At 37.9% G+C, this 16832-nt stretch overlaps 1 protein-coding gene across 1 annotated transcript in view; it reads left to right on the forward strand.

Moving 5' to 3' along the window:
• Positions 1-16395, forward strand: part of LOC125785908 (uncharacterized) — a 65075-nt gene extending 48680 nt beyond the window's left edge. Inside the window, exons 13-14 of the mRNA XM_049470119.1 lie at positions 15519-15565; positions 15737-16395. Of these exons, the coding sequence (XP_049326076.1) occupies positions 15519-15565; positions 15737-16341 (652 nt within the window). The 3' untranslated portion in view covers positions 16342-16395. The remainder of the gene's footprint in view (positions 1-15518; positions 15566-15736) is intronic.
• The last annotated feature ends 437 nt before the right edge of the window (positions 16396-16832 follow it).

The raw sequence follows: 16832 nt of genomic DNA on the forward strand, positions 1-16832 counted from the left end.
AATGTAATGAATGCAGGAGTTTACATGACTATTATTCTTCTGTTTAACTGTTTATTTAAAGAATTATCCTCCTCTTCAATCAGATAAAACTGTATTCAAAATGGCCTCAGTAGCACTGCTCTCTATTCTCACTGAGGTAAATACATGGACTACTCATGTTCTATTCAAATTGAGCTATTCTAGTTTAGATTATTAATAGATTATCATGATTAACATCATCACATGGTATTTAACACATTATATTTTTTTTATTCAGCATTATTGTATGTTTTCCTAACCCATTGTTTTCTATCATTTATTTTTATAACAGAGTTTAACTGTTGAGAATAGAAATCTCAATCTGACAATAAAAAACACTTAATTTAGGTAAAAAAAGTGACTCTTGCTGGTATTTATAGTTTGTCCTTCAATAGAGACACGTGCAGAATCATTTCCTCAATGATAATATCACAGAAACTGATCTATTATTTTTATAAGGAGTAATATAAAAAGTGTGTGACTGGGTTTCAAAAACTGGGAGCGTGTGTTGAAATTGAAATTTCATATAAAATTAATTTAATGTAATGATTGTCAATGAGGACATGCAAATATAAAAAAATGAATAATTTTATATAAATTTTTACTCAGTTCTATTAAATGATGAGTTTACAATGCAGTTCATGGTTTCCATTAATTGAAAATGTTTGAAGTAAGGTTGGGGCATCACCATGTTAGAGTCCAGCCAGCAGAGCAGATCAGATCGAGAATATGACCAGAATTATGGGTCGATTAATCAACATGTTAAACCAGAACAGTAAACAAACAAACTAAACAAAACAAACAAACAGAAACATGCAAAAAAACTTGCGTTCTAGGTTGTATAGGCGGTATAATGGCTGTGGTATCGTTCTCTCTTACCATCTCTTTCTCTCTCTCTCTCTCTCTTACTCTTTTTCTCTCTCTGTTTCTCTCTCTGCAGTAAAATGTTTATTCTGAATGTGTTACTGATCTGGATCAGTCTCTACTACAGGTTTTTAATAAAATGTAATTAAATAGTTTAACTCCGCATCAGTAGATGCTTTTCCACTTGACCAGGGCCGATTCTAGGATCAGAGTTTTAGGGAAGCTGAGCCACAAAAAAACCCAGCCCAACGTCCTCCCTTAAAAAATAAGTCAATTAATTTAAGAAGAGTTCCCCGGAGGTCTGAGTGAATCATATCAGAAGAAATAAAAACATTTACATTCAAATCAAACACACTGTCACATCCTTGCCCTGTTTCCTGTCTGTTATGTTTCTCTATTTGTTTACCTGATCCTCGTGCCTGTGTGCTCCCCACTTGACCTGTGCTCCTCTTTCTCTGCCCCAGTACTTTTCCATTCGTGTCTCATTCGTAGCTCCGCCCCCTAGCCCTAGGTGTTCGTGGTTTAGTGTGTTTCCTGTTTGTATATATAGTCCTCAGTTTGTCTGCGTCAGTCTTTGAACTAACCCCTGTTGTCTTGTCGGTCCGCGTTCTCGTTTTTCACAATCATAGCCCTTGTTTATTCCTTGTGTATTTCTCCTTGTTTATTTCTCCTTGTTTATTGCTTTGTTTATGTTCCTTGCCCTGTTAGTTTATTCTGTTGTCCCTGTTTATTTAACATTATCTCTTGTTTGTTTTTGGTTTGTTTCTTTGGTTATTTGTTAATATTGATTGTAATAAAGTAGATTACCTCCGTTTACGTCCGCCTCCATACGGGTTGGTGCGGTGAGCCTCTGGTCTCGTCCCATGTTAGGCGGCGCCTACGAGTACCCGAGGCAGGTAAAGCGGGAACCGTGGGACTTCCTTGGGTGTGCTCCCAGCAGCTCTGAGGAGGAGGAGGAGCTCTACCCCACACCGACCCGTACTCCCTTGCCTTACCCCCCAGGGGTGGTGCTCTACCCGGCTCTCAGCCGCACAGCTCCAGAGGCCGTCCCGACTCCTGTCCGCGCGTTTCTGAAGGCACGCTCCGTCCCGATGACTCCCAAGGTACGCTCCGTCCCGGCTGCTCCAGAGGGGCGCTCCGTCCCAGTGGCTGCAGTGCTAGCTTTCCCGGCTGCTGCAGAGCTAGCTTCCACGGCGGCTGCTGAACTGGATTCCCCCGGTGGCTGCTACGCCGCGCTTTAAGGCTGCTGCGGCTGCTACGCTGTGCTCCGAGACTCACACGGCGGCTGAGAAGCCGCCCTCCGTGATGCCCGCTGCTGAAACGCCGTGCTCCCTGAATCTCGCAGCTGAGGCATCACGCTCCGTGATGCCCGCGGCTGAAACGGCATGCTCTGCGATTCTCACGGCTGCAGCACTGCATTCTATGGCTCCTGCCACCCTGGAACCTGCATACGCTGCTTCTGCCATCCCGGAACCTGCATACGCTGCATTTCCAGCAGCCCCAGTCTCCGTGCCTGCTCCAGCAGCCCAAGTCGCTGCACCTACTCCTGTGCCTGCTCCCAGAATTTTGTTCAGTCCCAGGCACCGCCTACGGAGGCCTGCCCCGAGGCCTCCTGACCTCACCACCAGAACTGTGCCCAGGCTGGTCCCACGAACTGCACCACAGATTTTAGCCAGTCCTGGGCACCCATCCATGTTTTTATACCCCTGTCTCTCCCTGTCCTGGTTCCAGTCTCCGTCTCCCTTCCAGTTTCCTTTTGTGCCCAGTGTCCAGTCTTCGTTACCTGTACAGCCTGCGTTCCCTGTTTGGTCCCCATTCCAGGCTCCATCTGCTGTCCAGTCTTCTTTCTCTGTCCAGTCTGTGTCCCCATTTATGTCTAGTGTCCTGTCCCAGTTTATTCCTCCTCTCAACTTTCTGTTTCTGTTCCCTGTCCCGTCCTCTGTCCAGCTTCCTCTCTTGTGTTCTCTGTCCTAGTCTGGTCTGGCGTTCTTGTTCTTTGTTTTCTACCCTCTCCTGATTTGTTCATATTGATTGTAATAAAGTAGATTACCTGCATTTACCTGCATTCGCCTCCACGTCTCCCTGCCTGAGCCATCCCTGACAAACACAGACCATTATATACAGGAGACAGGTGTGTTACTTTCACTTTACACATTCTTTCAGCAGATAGGAAGATAAAACTGTTGGGTGCACATTTACATATTTTTATTAAACATTCCTCTCACAGCTGTGTTCTCCATTATCTGGTCCAGGGTGTGAATTATACAGGGACAATCGAAGAGAAGTTTTTCTTTAGGGTGTAAAGAGAAACAAGTACAGTGCAGGATGTGCTTCAGTGAACTGAAGTCTTACAATCCTTACAGTGTCTTATTTGCTTACTGTAATTTATGCAGTATATAAATGATAAATCATTTACACCAGTAGCACATATTACTACCACTATAGCCTTTATAGTCAGGGTAATAAACAATATATTATACAACAAAATCAACAGCTTGTCAATCCCACAAACACACACAGTGCTATTGGTTGCTATCACAATCTAGACCTGTACCTGTAACATTAAAGCCATAAACCACCCAAAACAATAAATCTGTCAGTTTTCTCACCCTAAAAAAATTATTACACAGTAAAATAATAGTAAGGAAGCCACCTAAAAAAAAAACAATATTTCATGATTTGTGAATCCACGACTGAATTAGCTAGCTAACCTAACTAACGCTAACTGAGGGGAAATGTCTCACAATAAACTGGCTAGCCAAGCTAGCTGAGGAGAAGAATTAACCTATGTTCTCTTAAACTACTAAACTTGCTCAGCTAGCTGATGTGAAATAGGGACTAACCTAGCTGGTTAGCTAGCTGACGTGAGGCGGAAGACTTCTCACAGGTTAAACAAAAAGTGTGGGAAAGTGTGCTCAAGAAACAGCTAATGTAGCGTTAGCTAGCTTTAACTTGGGTTAAATAGGGACCCTCTTGCCAGAAAAGGCTAGGTTAGCTAACCTAGCTAGCTAGCTAGCCTTAGCTTACTTGAAACGGGCAACTTATCGCAAGAAACAACCTAAAGTTAACTAGGTAGCTAGCTAGCTGAGGCGAAATTGAAAAGTTCTTTCATGAAACCAACGCTAGCTATCTAGCTAAATGGCACGGTTGTTAAATTCTGGCGTTTGAAGTCTCAGCATGTAGGCTAGCTAGTTAACTTCTGTATCTACCATTTAAGGTGGATTTTTGTTTCTGGTCCACCTTAAACTACGCAGTAGGCTGTGTTAGAAATTAATCCTGTTGTACCCTACTGCAACTTGATTCATATCTATGAATGTGTTTAAATGTGATGCATTTTAAATAAAAATACCAGTAACCTGAATAATATAAAAGGATATGTTTTCATCTTTATTTTAAATTTCACTATTCAATGTCATTAATACTAAGTTTAACACTTTAATACAGTAATATTTACTTTTTGTAGTGTGAGACCATATATACTCCAAACGGTGTAAAATTAACTCTATAGGTATTGCTATGAAACTAATAAACAACACTAGCGTAGCATGAGTAAAATGGTACACTACACAGTGTCATATTAACACTAAACATTTAACACTGCTATCAGTGTAATTTTTACTCTCTGTAGAGTGGGACCAAATATGCTCCAAAGTAGAGTAAAATTAACACTTTAAGTATTGCTATAACACTTGTGAACAACACTAGCATAAGAAAATAGTACACTGCACAGTGCCATATTAACACTGAGCATATAACACTGCTATTAGTGTAATGTTTACTCTCTATAGAGTGGGACCATATATGCTCCGAAGGAGTGTTAAAGTTAAGTTTAGGTGTTGATCCAGCACTGCTAATTTTACTGTGTACATATTTTACAAAAGACTAAAACAGAATTCAAGGTTATACAGTGTATCACAAAAGTAAGTACACCGCTCACATTTCTGCAGATATTTAAGTATATATTTTCATGGGACAACACTGACAAAATGACACTTTGACACAATGAAAAGTAGTCTGTGTGCAGTTTTTATAACAGTGTAAATTTATACACCCCCTAAAAATAACTCAATATACAGCCATGTCTAAAACACTCACAACCAAAGTGAGTACACCCCTTAGTGAAAGTTTCTAAAGTGTCAATATTGGTGTGGCCACCATTATTTTCCAGAACTGCCTTAACTCTCCTGGGCATGGAGTTTACCAGAGCTTCACAGGTTCCACTGGAATGTTGTTCCACTCCTCCATGATGACATCACGGAGCTGGAGGATATTCAAGACTTTGCACTACTTTATTTTCCGCTTGAGGATGCCCCAAAGATGTTCTATTGGGTTTAGTTCTGGAGACATGCTTGACCAGTCCATCACATTTACCCTCAGCCTCTTCAATAAAGCAGTGGTCATCTTAGAGCTGTGTTTTAGGTCATTATCATGCATTATCATGTACTCCTCACATGATTGCTGCCACACATGCTTGAGACCATCTGAACCAAACAAATTAATCTTGGTCTCATCAAACCATAGGACATGGTTCCATTAATCCATGTCTTTTGTTGACACGTCTTCTGCAAACAGTTTGCGGGCTTTCTTGTGTACAGACTTCTGAAGAGGCAACCTTCTGGGGTGACGGACATGCAGACCAGTTTTATGTAGTGTGCGGCGTATAGTCTGAACACTTCCCACTTCCCACCTATTCAATCTCTGCAGCAATGCTGACAGCACTCCTGCGCCTATCTTTCAAACACAGCTTTTGGACGTGACTCTGAGCATGTGCACCCAGCTTCTTTGGACGACCAACGTGAGGTTTGTTCTGAGTGGACCCTCAGCTTAGTTTCAGGGTGTTGGCAATCTTCTTGAAGCTTTGGTCATCTTCATGTAGCGCAAAAATTTGTCTTTGCCATGAGGTGCCATGTTGGAACTTTCAGTGACCAGTGTGAGAGCTGTACCACAAAACTGAACACACCTGCTCGCTATGCACACCTGAGACATAGGAACGAGTCACATGACATTTTGGAGAGAAATTAACAAGCATTGCTTAATTTAGATATTTAGGAGGGTAGTCTCTTAGGGGTGTATTCACTTTTGTTGCGGGTGATTTAGACATTAATGTTTGTATATTGAGTTATTTTAAGGGAAGAATAAATTCACACTGTTATTTAAACTGCACATAGACTACTTTTCATTGTGTCAAAGTGTCATTTTGTCAGTGCTGTCCCATAAAAGGTAAATGCAGAATATCTGCAGAAATGTGAGGGGATGTACTCACTTTTGTGATACACTGTACATTAGTGTATTGATTTACTATGTGAATATATGACAGAGTTTCTGCAGATCCTTTAAAAACCTTAAGTTCATTTATCTAAAAATTAGGATTAAAATGTCTTGAATCCACCCCTGAGGTTCTTAAAATGTTACAGACAGTAAACACAGATTTTATTTTTACACAAAGCATTTTGCAGTGTTCAGAGTTGTTTTGTTTAACATATTAATGTTAAATAATAATAAAAAAAAAATACAACAGATTTACTGTAAACTAAAGTAAACTTTATATTGGTGTATTTATTTTTTTAATGGTCTGATGGTTCTCTCTTACAAAGTCTTACATTTTATTTCCCCAAACCTGCAGAAACCATAATTTGAGTTTACTGTAGTACTAGTAATATATGTGCAGCTAAGTCCTCACTACTAAACCCACCAGAATATCAAGCTTTTAGTTTCATGTTCACATTTTTAATTCCATCTTAAAATGAAGCACACAATACATTGAGCCTGCAGTAGATGTGATGTTTTTTTATACATTTCTGTTTATGTTGTGCAGACATTAAAAACAGTCCACATAAAACTACATCTTGATTCTCATATAAATTTTCTGTGTGCCTCTTAAGAGTTGAAGACATCCAGTTCCTAAAAAGCCTGTGTGATGCCACAGCTGCATTTAAGGTGGAATGGTCAATTTAAACAATGTGATAGATTTAGTGAAGAAAATCAGAATAGCAGCTACTTAAATGTAGTGCCATGGCTTGTGCAGTTCTTATTTTGTGAGCGTGCGGGACAGAAAGTGAATCATACTTTTTTGAGGGGGAAACTGCTGTATTTTCATTCCTAAAATTATGATTAATTATCTACTTTCTAATATTTTACTAATACTTTTTTATTTAGGGGTGCTGGGATACATTTCAGGTGCTGGAATTCCACTAAAAAGGGCTAGCGATGCACGTTACATTAACATCTGAAATCTGCACTATTTGACTCTTAATTCCTTTAAATTAACAAAATCACTGTACAGACATTAACACTGTAATACAATCAGCTAAATTTCAGTCTCACATACATAACAATACTAAAATAAACAGCTTTTAAATATAAAACTCATATAAACACTTTTCTCACATTTCAGTAGTAAAAACACAGAGGAGCTAATGTTTTTATAGAGGCTGAATTATAGAAGAAGCTGCAGCAGAGTAGAAGTTCTGGATTAAAACAGCAGAAGAACAGAAACACAAACCCACTTTAAAACCTTTACCCTGATGCTGTAATAAATCCTTTATTAAAACACTGAATTACAGATCATATAAAAGTACAGAGAGTGAGATTCTCCTTCTGAACCCATTAGAACAGACCCTATGCTAAGCTAAGCGGCTAATGTATTCTCCATCTTTTCATTCTCTGATAAAACTGATCCAGAACAGGCTTATCTTGGACTGTGGTGTTACACAATGCTTCATGAAGCTTTCAGTGTAAAGTCTGGATGTTTCACTGGATACAGAGATTAAAGCAGTGTCCTCACTAAAATCACTAGTCACGTTATAACAGTAACCGAAGCTTCGTTACGTCACTGAATCCACTGTGAAGATTCAGATCCCCCGCTTTATTCCACTGACTGGAACTGGAGAACATGTTCTGATGTTTTAATCAGTTATATTTTTCATATTTTATACCTTATTTACTCACAGTTTTTACACCAATCCTTTAAATAAAATGTAATAAAAATAAAATCCATTTAAATAAATCTATAACTGATATATTTTATGGTGGTCTGGAAATGACGTGTGTTCAGGTACATTTCTGGTGTGTTTCTATCTTGGCTACGGAAAAACCCATTGCACGATTGATCCTCTGAAAAGACGTCTAAATTCAACAGTCGGTGGCACACCCAGAACTGAATCACTATCACCCTGCGCCCTGCGCTCCAAAAAAACCCATACCATCCCTTCTTTACCACAGAAAAATACACCTCACCCACAGCCTTCAGCAATCAACTATAAAAATAAAATATATTTAAAATCTGCACAGTAACTATAAATTATTATTAGTTATATTTATTTCTGTCAGTTATAAGGATTTATATTTAAGTTTAGTACACAGACTAAATAACTGTAACTTAATGTAGCAGATACAGGCATTCTGCTGTTTAAGAATTTCAACAGATGTTTATTCTCACTCAAATGCTGGAGTTTTTGAAATGGAAAATTAAAATAGAAAATAACTTTGACTGAACATAAATTTATTTTATTTAACTTTGCTAGTATTTAACTTTTCTATCTGAAAAATAAAGCACATTGTCATCCTGGCGTCTGAGGCTGCCCGTCAATTATATAAAACTTAAAACATTTGAAATTACACAGAAATATAAAGCTATATGTTAGCATTCATTTCTTATCACCAGGGCAAATGTATTAAAATATTAAATATTAGTGCTGGACGATATGGCCAAAATTCATATCACGATATATTCCTTAATTTCGGTCGATACGATATAATTCCGATATCGATATAAATACTTAGAAGGCCTCAGAAAACTGCTAAGAATCCCTGCAATGGAAATATGTACCTACTAGGGGTGGGCGATATGGCCCTAAAATAATATCACAATATTTCATGGTATTATCGCGATAACGATACTCTTGGCGATATGACAAAAAAACAAAAAACTTTTTTATTATTGTATACGATATGATATTGCACACCTTTAAGATATTTAAAAAAAAAAACAATAATTTCAGCAGATTTATAACAGAAGTCAATATTTGAGAATTAAATGATACTAATAATAATAATGCACTCCAAATATCTCCATATATCCAGTATTAAAGTAAAATAAATGACACTTTACAGATATAATCTGTCTCTAGTAAATATTTAATAGGAAATTAGAAATGTGTGAGCTTTTCTTTTGCTTAAAACAGCAAAAAAAATAGTACCCTGATGTGATAATTAGGGATGAGTGATGTGGCACGATATTTCAGAGTATAATATCGTGATATATGATATGGCACACCCCTAGTACCTACTACTGTCTACTTAATTTAAGTCTTTGAAACCTCCTTTCACGAAAACATTATAATACTTAAGAAATAAACAATAGTCAAGATAAATCAATGCTCAATTTTATTTGCATATAGCAAAATAAAAACATGACATCCCTATCAAACATAAGCCAATATAACTATTACCAATAAAAAATAACTTAAAATTAGGATAGAAGCAGAGCTTCTTAGTCTTTTGTAAACAAATTTAACAGATCAAAACAAAAGTGTTCCAACTAGGATAAAGAACACAAGAAGCCTTTATACACATAAAAGCAACAAAATTTCCCCGTCAAATAAACAAACCTATAGGCTTTATCAACTATAAATAACTTAGTTACAATATAAGCTACAAAAGTGCTTCAGCCAAAATACAACTCTTTATGAACATAAAAGGAACATGATATCCCCGTCAAATAAACAAACCTAAAGGATTCATAAACTTTAAATAACTTAAATAACTTACAACATAAGCTATAAAAGTGCTTCAGCCAGTATAAGGAAAATACTGTATGTAGTGGAACTGATTGAGGTGGTGGAACAGATTAGATGTTTTAACGTTACCGCTGCTAACCTGCTCCACTCTCCGGCACAATTTGCAGCAAACTGAAGTTTAGCAGACCTTCCGAGAGTCGAACCAAATCCTCACCACTGAATTAGACCTCCCTCCTTCAATTAATCACTTGTGGAAGCGGCAGGGGCATTCATTTTGCATCAAAAATGTCCCGCGCTGGGAGCCAAGAGGACCCGCGGCTGACAAAGAGGACCCGCAACTGACCGCTGACCGAGCGGACCCGTGGGCGGACCGAGCGGACCCGTAGGCGGACCGAGCGGACCCGTAGGCGGACCGAGCGGACCCGTAGGCGGACCGAGCGGACCCGTAGGCGGACCGAGCGAACCCGTAGGCAGACCGAGCGGACCCGTGGGCGGACCCGAGGCTAGGCTAGGCTCGGTTCCGTTCCGTTCCACTCCAGCGCGGAAACTTTTCAGATGCAAACCGAGCCTACCTTAACCTTGGATCCGCTCGTGCCGGCTCCGTTTGGCTCCAGCGCGAGGCATTTTAGATGCGTGGCGGACACGAGCCTAGCCTAGCCTAGCCAAATCTAGCCTAGCCTAGCCTATCTGGCTACGTGCCTATGTGATTACGTCATCACGCACAGAGATAGTCCAGCTACGGAAGCTGATTGTGTTCAGCTGTGCGGCGAGCTGACGCCAGTAAATCGCATGTCCGTGACAGATCTGTAAATAATACATATCGATATACCACAAAAATGATATCACCGTTATTGAAACATTTCTTATCGCGATAAATACCGATATCGAATTATTGTCCAGGCCTATTAAATATATTAATTCATTAATTAAAATCTTGTCCATGTAACGCCAGACAGATAGGAGTGACGCTTGCCGAATAAAAGGTAAAGACTGGTTTATTCACAAAGTTGTTAACAGGGAAACACAGCCAGAGAACAGGTTGAGCACCACTCACAGGGTTAACAGGAGACGTAGTACAGGAAACAGTCCAAGATCCGAAGCCAGAGAGACAGTCCGATAATACAACAAATCCGATAAGGACAAAAACAAAAGGCAAAATCCGTGATACAGAAAAAAGGGTCATAACAAAAGGGCAGACAGAAAAGGGTTTGGAAAAACGCTCAGTACGCAACATGAGTCGACAATACCTCGCAACGGACAGAGGTGGAAAAAGTACAGAAAATTTGTAATGGAGTAAAAGTACCTTTACTTTGCTAAAATTCTACTCAAGTAAAAGTAAAAGTACCCATCTAAAAATCTACTCGAGTAAAAGTAAAAAAGTACTCAATTTAAAATGTACTTTGAGTAAAAGTTACTAGTTACTTTTAATTATTTGATGTAAAAAAAAGTCATAAATTATGAATAGGTGACTATAAACCGTATTTTTATATTTTTACAGTTCATTATTATTTTTTTAACTTGCCATTGCTATGCTGCTATTTATGCTATCAAATTTATGGCATATTAATTTACAGAGTTATGCAGTAAACAAAACATAAAAATAGTAAACAAAACCTTTTTTATAACTTCTTAAACTCCAAGCCTAATTTCCACCTGAAAATTCATACCCAAATTTTAAAGCTTTTTACACTAACATTAAATTATTCAGAGAATTTTAATTTTATCAATTAATATTACGAAATTAACTGAAATCACTTAAAAATATACAATTGAACGTGTAATATCAAAACATCAAAATATGGTAAAAACAGGATTTTCAGTTTCTCATTTTTAATTTTAAAATGAAATATTTATATGTGTGTTTATATAAGTGTTTTTACAGTTCTTTATTTAGCTACAAGGTGTTTACATTCACCATGTAAAATTATAAACTGGTTAGATATTATAGTGATCTGCTCCTGGGATATTTCTTTCTTTCTCCAAAGGACTGGAAACTTTATAAGAATAAAAAATACTAATTTTATAACTTAATTTCCAGTAAAGAATGTGTTTCTGTATTCTTTATATCTATCTGCCCAGTAACAGTGTCGGGTTACAGACCCCGCCCCCGCTCTGTCGCCGCCTAACGCGGCACCTGATTGGCCTGATTCGAGTCTTTAATTTTAATTTTAATTAAGTCCAGTAACATAGAAGGGATTGATATATTTGGAAAAAAGATACTGATAAGTCAATTGGCAGATGACACAACTCTTTTTTTAAAGGACAGCAGTCAAATTCCATTAGTGCTACAAACTATAGATTGTTTCTCTAAAGCCTCTGGTTTACTATTAAATATAGACAAATGTGAAATTCTTACCATTCATGAATATCCTTTGCAAACACTATATAATATAAAAGTAAAGAAAGAAGTAAAATATTTGGGAATATTGATTTGTAAAGATAAAGCAGTCTCCGAGAAGAATAATATGCACAATAATATTGAAAAATGTAAATTAATTTTAAGTAAATGGATTCCAAGGGATATCACTATCTTTGGACGTACTCTCCTAACCAAAATGGATAGTTTATCCAGACTGATCTACCCTGCATCTTCTTTGGCGATGCCACCTGACATTATTAAAGCCATAAACAAAACCAACTTTAATTTTGTATGGAAAAATAAATGTCATTATATTAGAAGAGAAGATGAACACCACTATGAGGAAGGTGGTGTTAAAGTAATTGATTTCAGCTCCATGAATGGTGTTCTAAAACTTAATTGGCTGAGAGCATTTTGTAATGATTCACAGTCTTTCTGGTGTATCATTCCTAATGTTGTTTTTCAGAATGTAGGGGGAATTGATTTTCTCTTAAGATGTGATTTTGACTATAATAAGTTACCCATCAAGCTGTCAGATTTTCATCAACAGGTCCTGCTTTATTGGAAACTCCTGTATAAACATAATTTCACACCACATAATTCTCCTGTCTGGAACAACAGATATATTTTGTTGAACAGAAAATCAGTTTTTTATGAGAACCTGTTTTCGAAAGGAATTTGGGCCATATCACACTTTATGGATGACAATGGGGATATGTTATCGTTCAAAGACTTTTGTTTGAAATTTAATGTTGTTTTTGATGGGAAGAGTTACAACAAATTGATAAATGCTTTCCCAGCTGTTCTTAAATCTATGGTTAAAGAAGATGTGTGTCACTCCAAAACTTCTCCTGCTCTGAGTCAACTCTATATAGAAGATACAGACTTTAATAGTGAAAAGATGACTAACAGGTTCATTCGGAGAGTGTTACAGAAAGAGTTGTATCCTGGTCAGGTTAAGCGGCAATATATTGTTAATGACTATGGTCTTGATATAATCTATAAAATTAGAACTAAATATATTTATTTTCCTCTTCCTCCTAAAGTAAAGGAAGTCCATTTTAAAATTCTAAATGACATTTATCCGACTAAGTATTTTATAAAGTCTAGATTTAAATTAGAGACTGATGGATGCACATTCTGCAGTGATGAAGAGGAGGATTTAGATCATCTTTTTTTCAGTGTCACGACATCCAAGATGGTGCAGTTTGTGGGATAGGCTCCACGATCAAGGAATTGATTTGCCAGCTTTGAATTCAAAAATAATCAAATTTGGTAGTTATTCTCAGAACCCCAAGACAGAATTTTTGATAAATAATTTAATTTTATTGGGAAAGTTTTTCATTCATAAATGTAGATTTTTTAAAACTAACCCTAATGTATACCATTTTAAAAATTACCTTAAGAATTTTTTGGAGTCTCTTAATTTAGTTAAAAACAAGTCTGCTGAAAAACTTTTTTTAATTAAAAATGTGATCTGATGTAAATCTCTAAATATATATTTTTTCTTTTCTTTTTTTTATTATATATTTTTTATTTATTTATTATTATTATTTATTTTATTTTTTATTTCATTTTTTTTATATATATATTTTTTATGTTGATTTCTATATACATATATGTATATTTCGTGTTTTATATGAATCCTTTTTTTTTGTACACATGCTACTCAACTCGGTGATGCTGATGCCTTGTATTACTATTGGTGCCTTGTTTTTGTTTGTAAGTTGATATTGTAAATTAAAAAAAAAAAAAAAAAAAGTCTTTCTTCAGAGAATACTGTAGATTCTGCGCATGCGCGTTAGTAAGCTGTAAACACAGCCAGACCTTTAAATAACGCGTTAAATTCGATAGTATGAGCACTACTTTGAGGATTACTGTCAAATGGACTGATGGATTTACTTATTTGGAGCGATTTAGAAGCAGCAGGGAGAGGTAACGCTGGTGGGGCTGTGTGTGTGTGTGTGTGTGTGTGTGTGTGTGTGTGTGTGTGTGTGTGTGTGTGTGTGAGACTGTACAAATATGCAAATTATAAATATTTCGTAAATGTTTCTTTTCTAAAAGGAAATACAGATAAATAGGCTAGACAACTGAAAGCCAGAGATTCTAAGCTTCAATATATGGCATATTGTGTGTGTATATATTGAGCCTATAATTATTCATAAACACAGTCAGATATTAATTATGATATTTTTCTGGCCCGGGGGTGGGCCAGGGCGCGTTAAGACGATAAAGTAGAAGCGTTTGATTTGATGTCAGTGTTGTCCACTCTCAACGCTCTCTTAGCCAGCTTGAAACTCACACGGAGCTAAAGGTGGGTAATCCAGTTCCAGAAAATAAAAATCCATCCCAGGGATTAGGTTGAACTCCAGAGCCAGCCAGGCAATAGGAGCGAAATCCTGAGATGGATTTTTACTTTTGAACCAGATTACCCCCCTCTACACCTAAACTCATCAAATTAAAAGCTCACACGCGCTCTCTAAACGAACTTACAACACTGAATCATCAACCTCGGCATGTCTTGGCCACAGCAAACATTACAAATTCACCATCACTAGGATCAACATATAACTGTAGGAAACGTTCAGTTTACCTTAATATGCTTCTTCAGATTAGATGGTGAATTTCTGAAATCTCGTGGTGTTGAGCTGCTGCATCCGAAAAGAGTTTTTTTTTTAATCCAATAATTCTGAAGCTCCTCTCTGCAGCTGGAGACCAGAACTAACTTTCTCACCGGCGCACTACTTGAGTTTAGCGTGACGTGCAGGTCACGCTTTAAATACAGACCAATAGAGAGTCTGAATGCTATATGTTTACACTTGTTATCCAACCACAAGCTTTCCGGATGGCGCGATTTATCTGTGTGTTTTTTTTATGTTGCCGGAATGATCCGTGCGCCGTTTTTTTTTTTATTTTTTTTTTTTAGTTCAGACAGTTTTTCCCCCCAGCATTTTTTTACTCAGTAACGAGGGAGTTTTCCAATGTAACGAAGTAGATTACTTGTGTCAAAATGTAGTTGAGTAAAAGTAAAATTACCTATTTTAAAAACTACTTTAAAAAGTACAAATTACTCATAAAATCTACTTAATTACAGTAACGTGAGTAAATGTAATTCGTTACTTTCCACCTCTGGCAACGGTCAAACGCTAACAGAAGCCTATATATACAAAACCTAGAATTACTATAACCCGGAACTTCCTAGAATACAGGTGAGTCTGAACGGGGGAGCGTAATGCGATTGGGTGAAGGTGAACGGCTGACGGTGACGTCATCGCCCGTGGGATCTTGGGAAATGGCGTTCGGGAGTGTGAAGGGAGAGCCTTGAGACGTTACAGTACACCACGATCCAAATCCAGATGTGCAAAGTGCAATTACCTAGTGGCTATAGATCGCTAAAATAGGGCACTAACAGGGTTAACTGTGTATGTGTATATTTTGATTAGTTATAGATATTTAATAATTAATTAACCACAAGGGATTTGCTGAGTAAACAAAATATGCATTAACGCATTTGTGTGTGTGTGTGTGTGTGTGTGTAGGGTGGAGCATGGAGGAATTAGCAGAATGAAAACAGGACTAAAGAAATGTAAGTATACACACACACTCACTCATACACATGAAAATACACACACACTTACACACATACTCAAATACTCACACCCAAATATACACACTCTTACACACACTCAAATACACAAACACAAACACTCATACACACACAATGTGTGTTCTCTCTAATGTGTGTTCTTGTGTTCAGACGGCTGTGATCTCACACTGGATCCAAACACAGCGCACCCAGTTCTCACTCTGAGTGAAGAAAACAGGAAAGTGGAGTGTGGAGTGAGGCAGCCGTATCCTGATCATCCAGAGAGATTTGATGAGTGGTATCAGGTTCTGAGCAGAGATGAAGTTACTGGACGCTGTTACTGGGAGGCTGAGTGCAGCAAAGGAGGAGCTGTTGTAGCTCTGAGTTATAAAACCATCAGCAGGAAAGGACGAGGTTCAGACTCTGGGTTTGGAGGGAATGAAAAGTCCTGGAGTCTGGAGATCGATAATAACAGATACTTTATTCATGACAATAAAAACAGTTACTCTGTTATTCACAATGATAACAGAACTGATCTCCCTCCTCCTCCCTCTCCCTCTTTCATAGTAGGAGTGTATGTGGACTGTCCTGCCGGCACTCTGTCCTTCTACACCATCTCCCCTCATACACACACACCTTCACACACACACCCACACACACACCCTCACACACACACACACCTACACACATTCTACACCACATTCACTGAAGCGCTCTATGCTGGGTTTGATGTTTGGGGTTCTTTAAGTATCTGCGATATAGATAAACTTATTTGACACTAGTAATTTACTTTGGAAAACTCCCCGTTACTGAGTAAAAAATAAAATGCTGGAAAAAAAATAAGTAAACCAATACAGAACACGATTTGTTCCATATTTCCATAAACGTCCAATCCACATGTCTGACACTCACATCCACCCTAAACCCCTCCTCCCTCCGCTCCTCTCTTCTGTGTGCTGCTGCTGGTACCTTTTTAAGTCTCCACCACAGACAGTAAGTACTCCGCAAAATCGGTGCAAAAACACAGGCGTGAGTGTGAAGAGGGGTGTCAGTAGAGATGATTATAAGTTAAGTAGTTAAACGTGTCGGTGAGTGTTTTTGGTGGCTCGCGGTGGACTGTCTGATATCAGATGGATCAGGAGAGCAACACTGCCCACACTCAGTGTCTCACTGCCCGAGCATCAGTCTCACAGTCCTTCACCCCCCACTCATCTCCTGAGACTGATATTTTACAGATAATTATCTAGTCGTGCTTTTGCCAGAAGAT

This window comes from Astyanax mexicanus, chromosome 21, assembly GCF_023375975.1.
Source record: "Astyanax mexicanus isolate ESR-SI-001 chromosome 21, AstMex3_surface, whole genome shotgun sequence".
NCBI lineage: Eukaryota > Metazoa > Chordata > Actinopteri > Characiformes > Acestrorhamphidae > Astyanax > Astyanax mexicanus.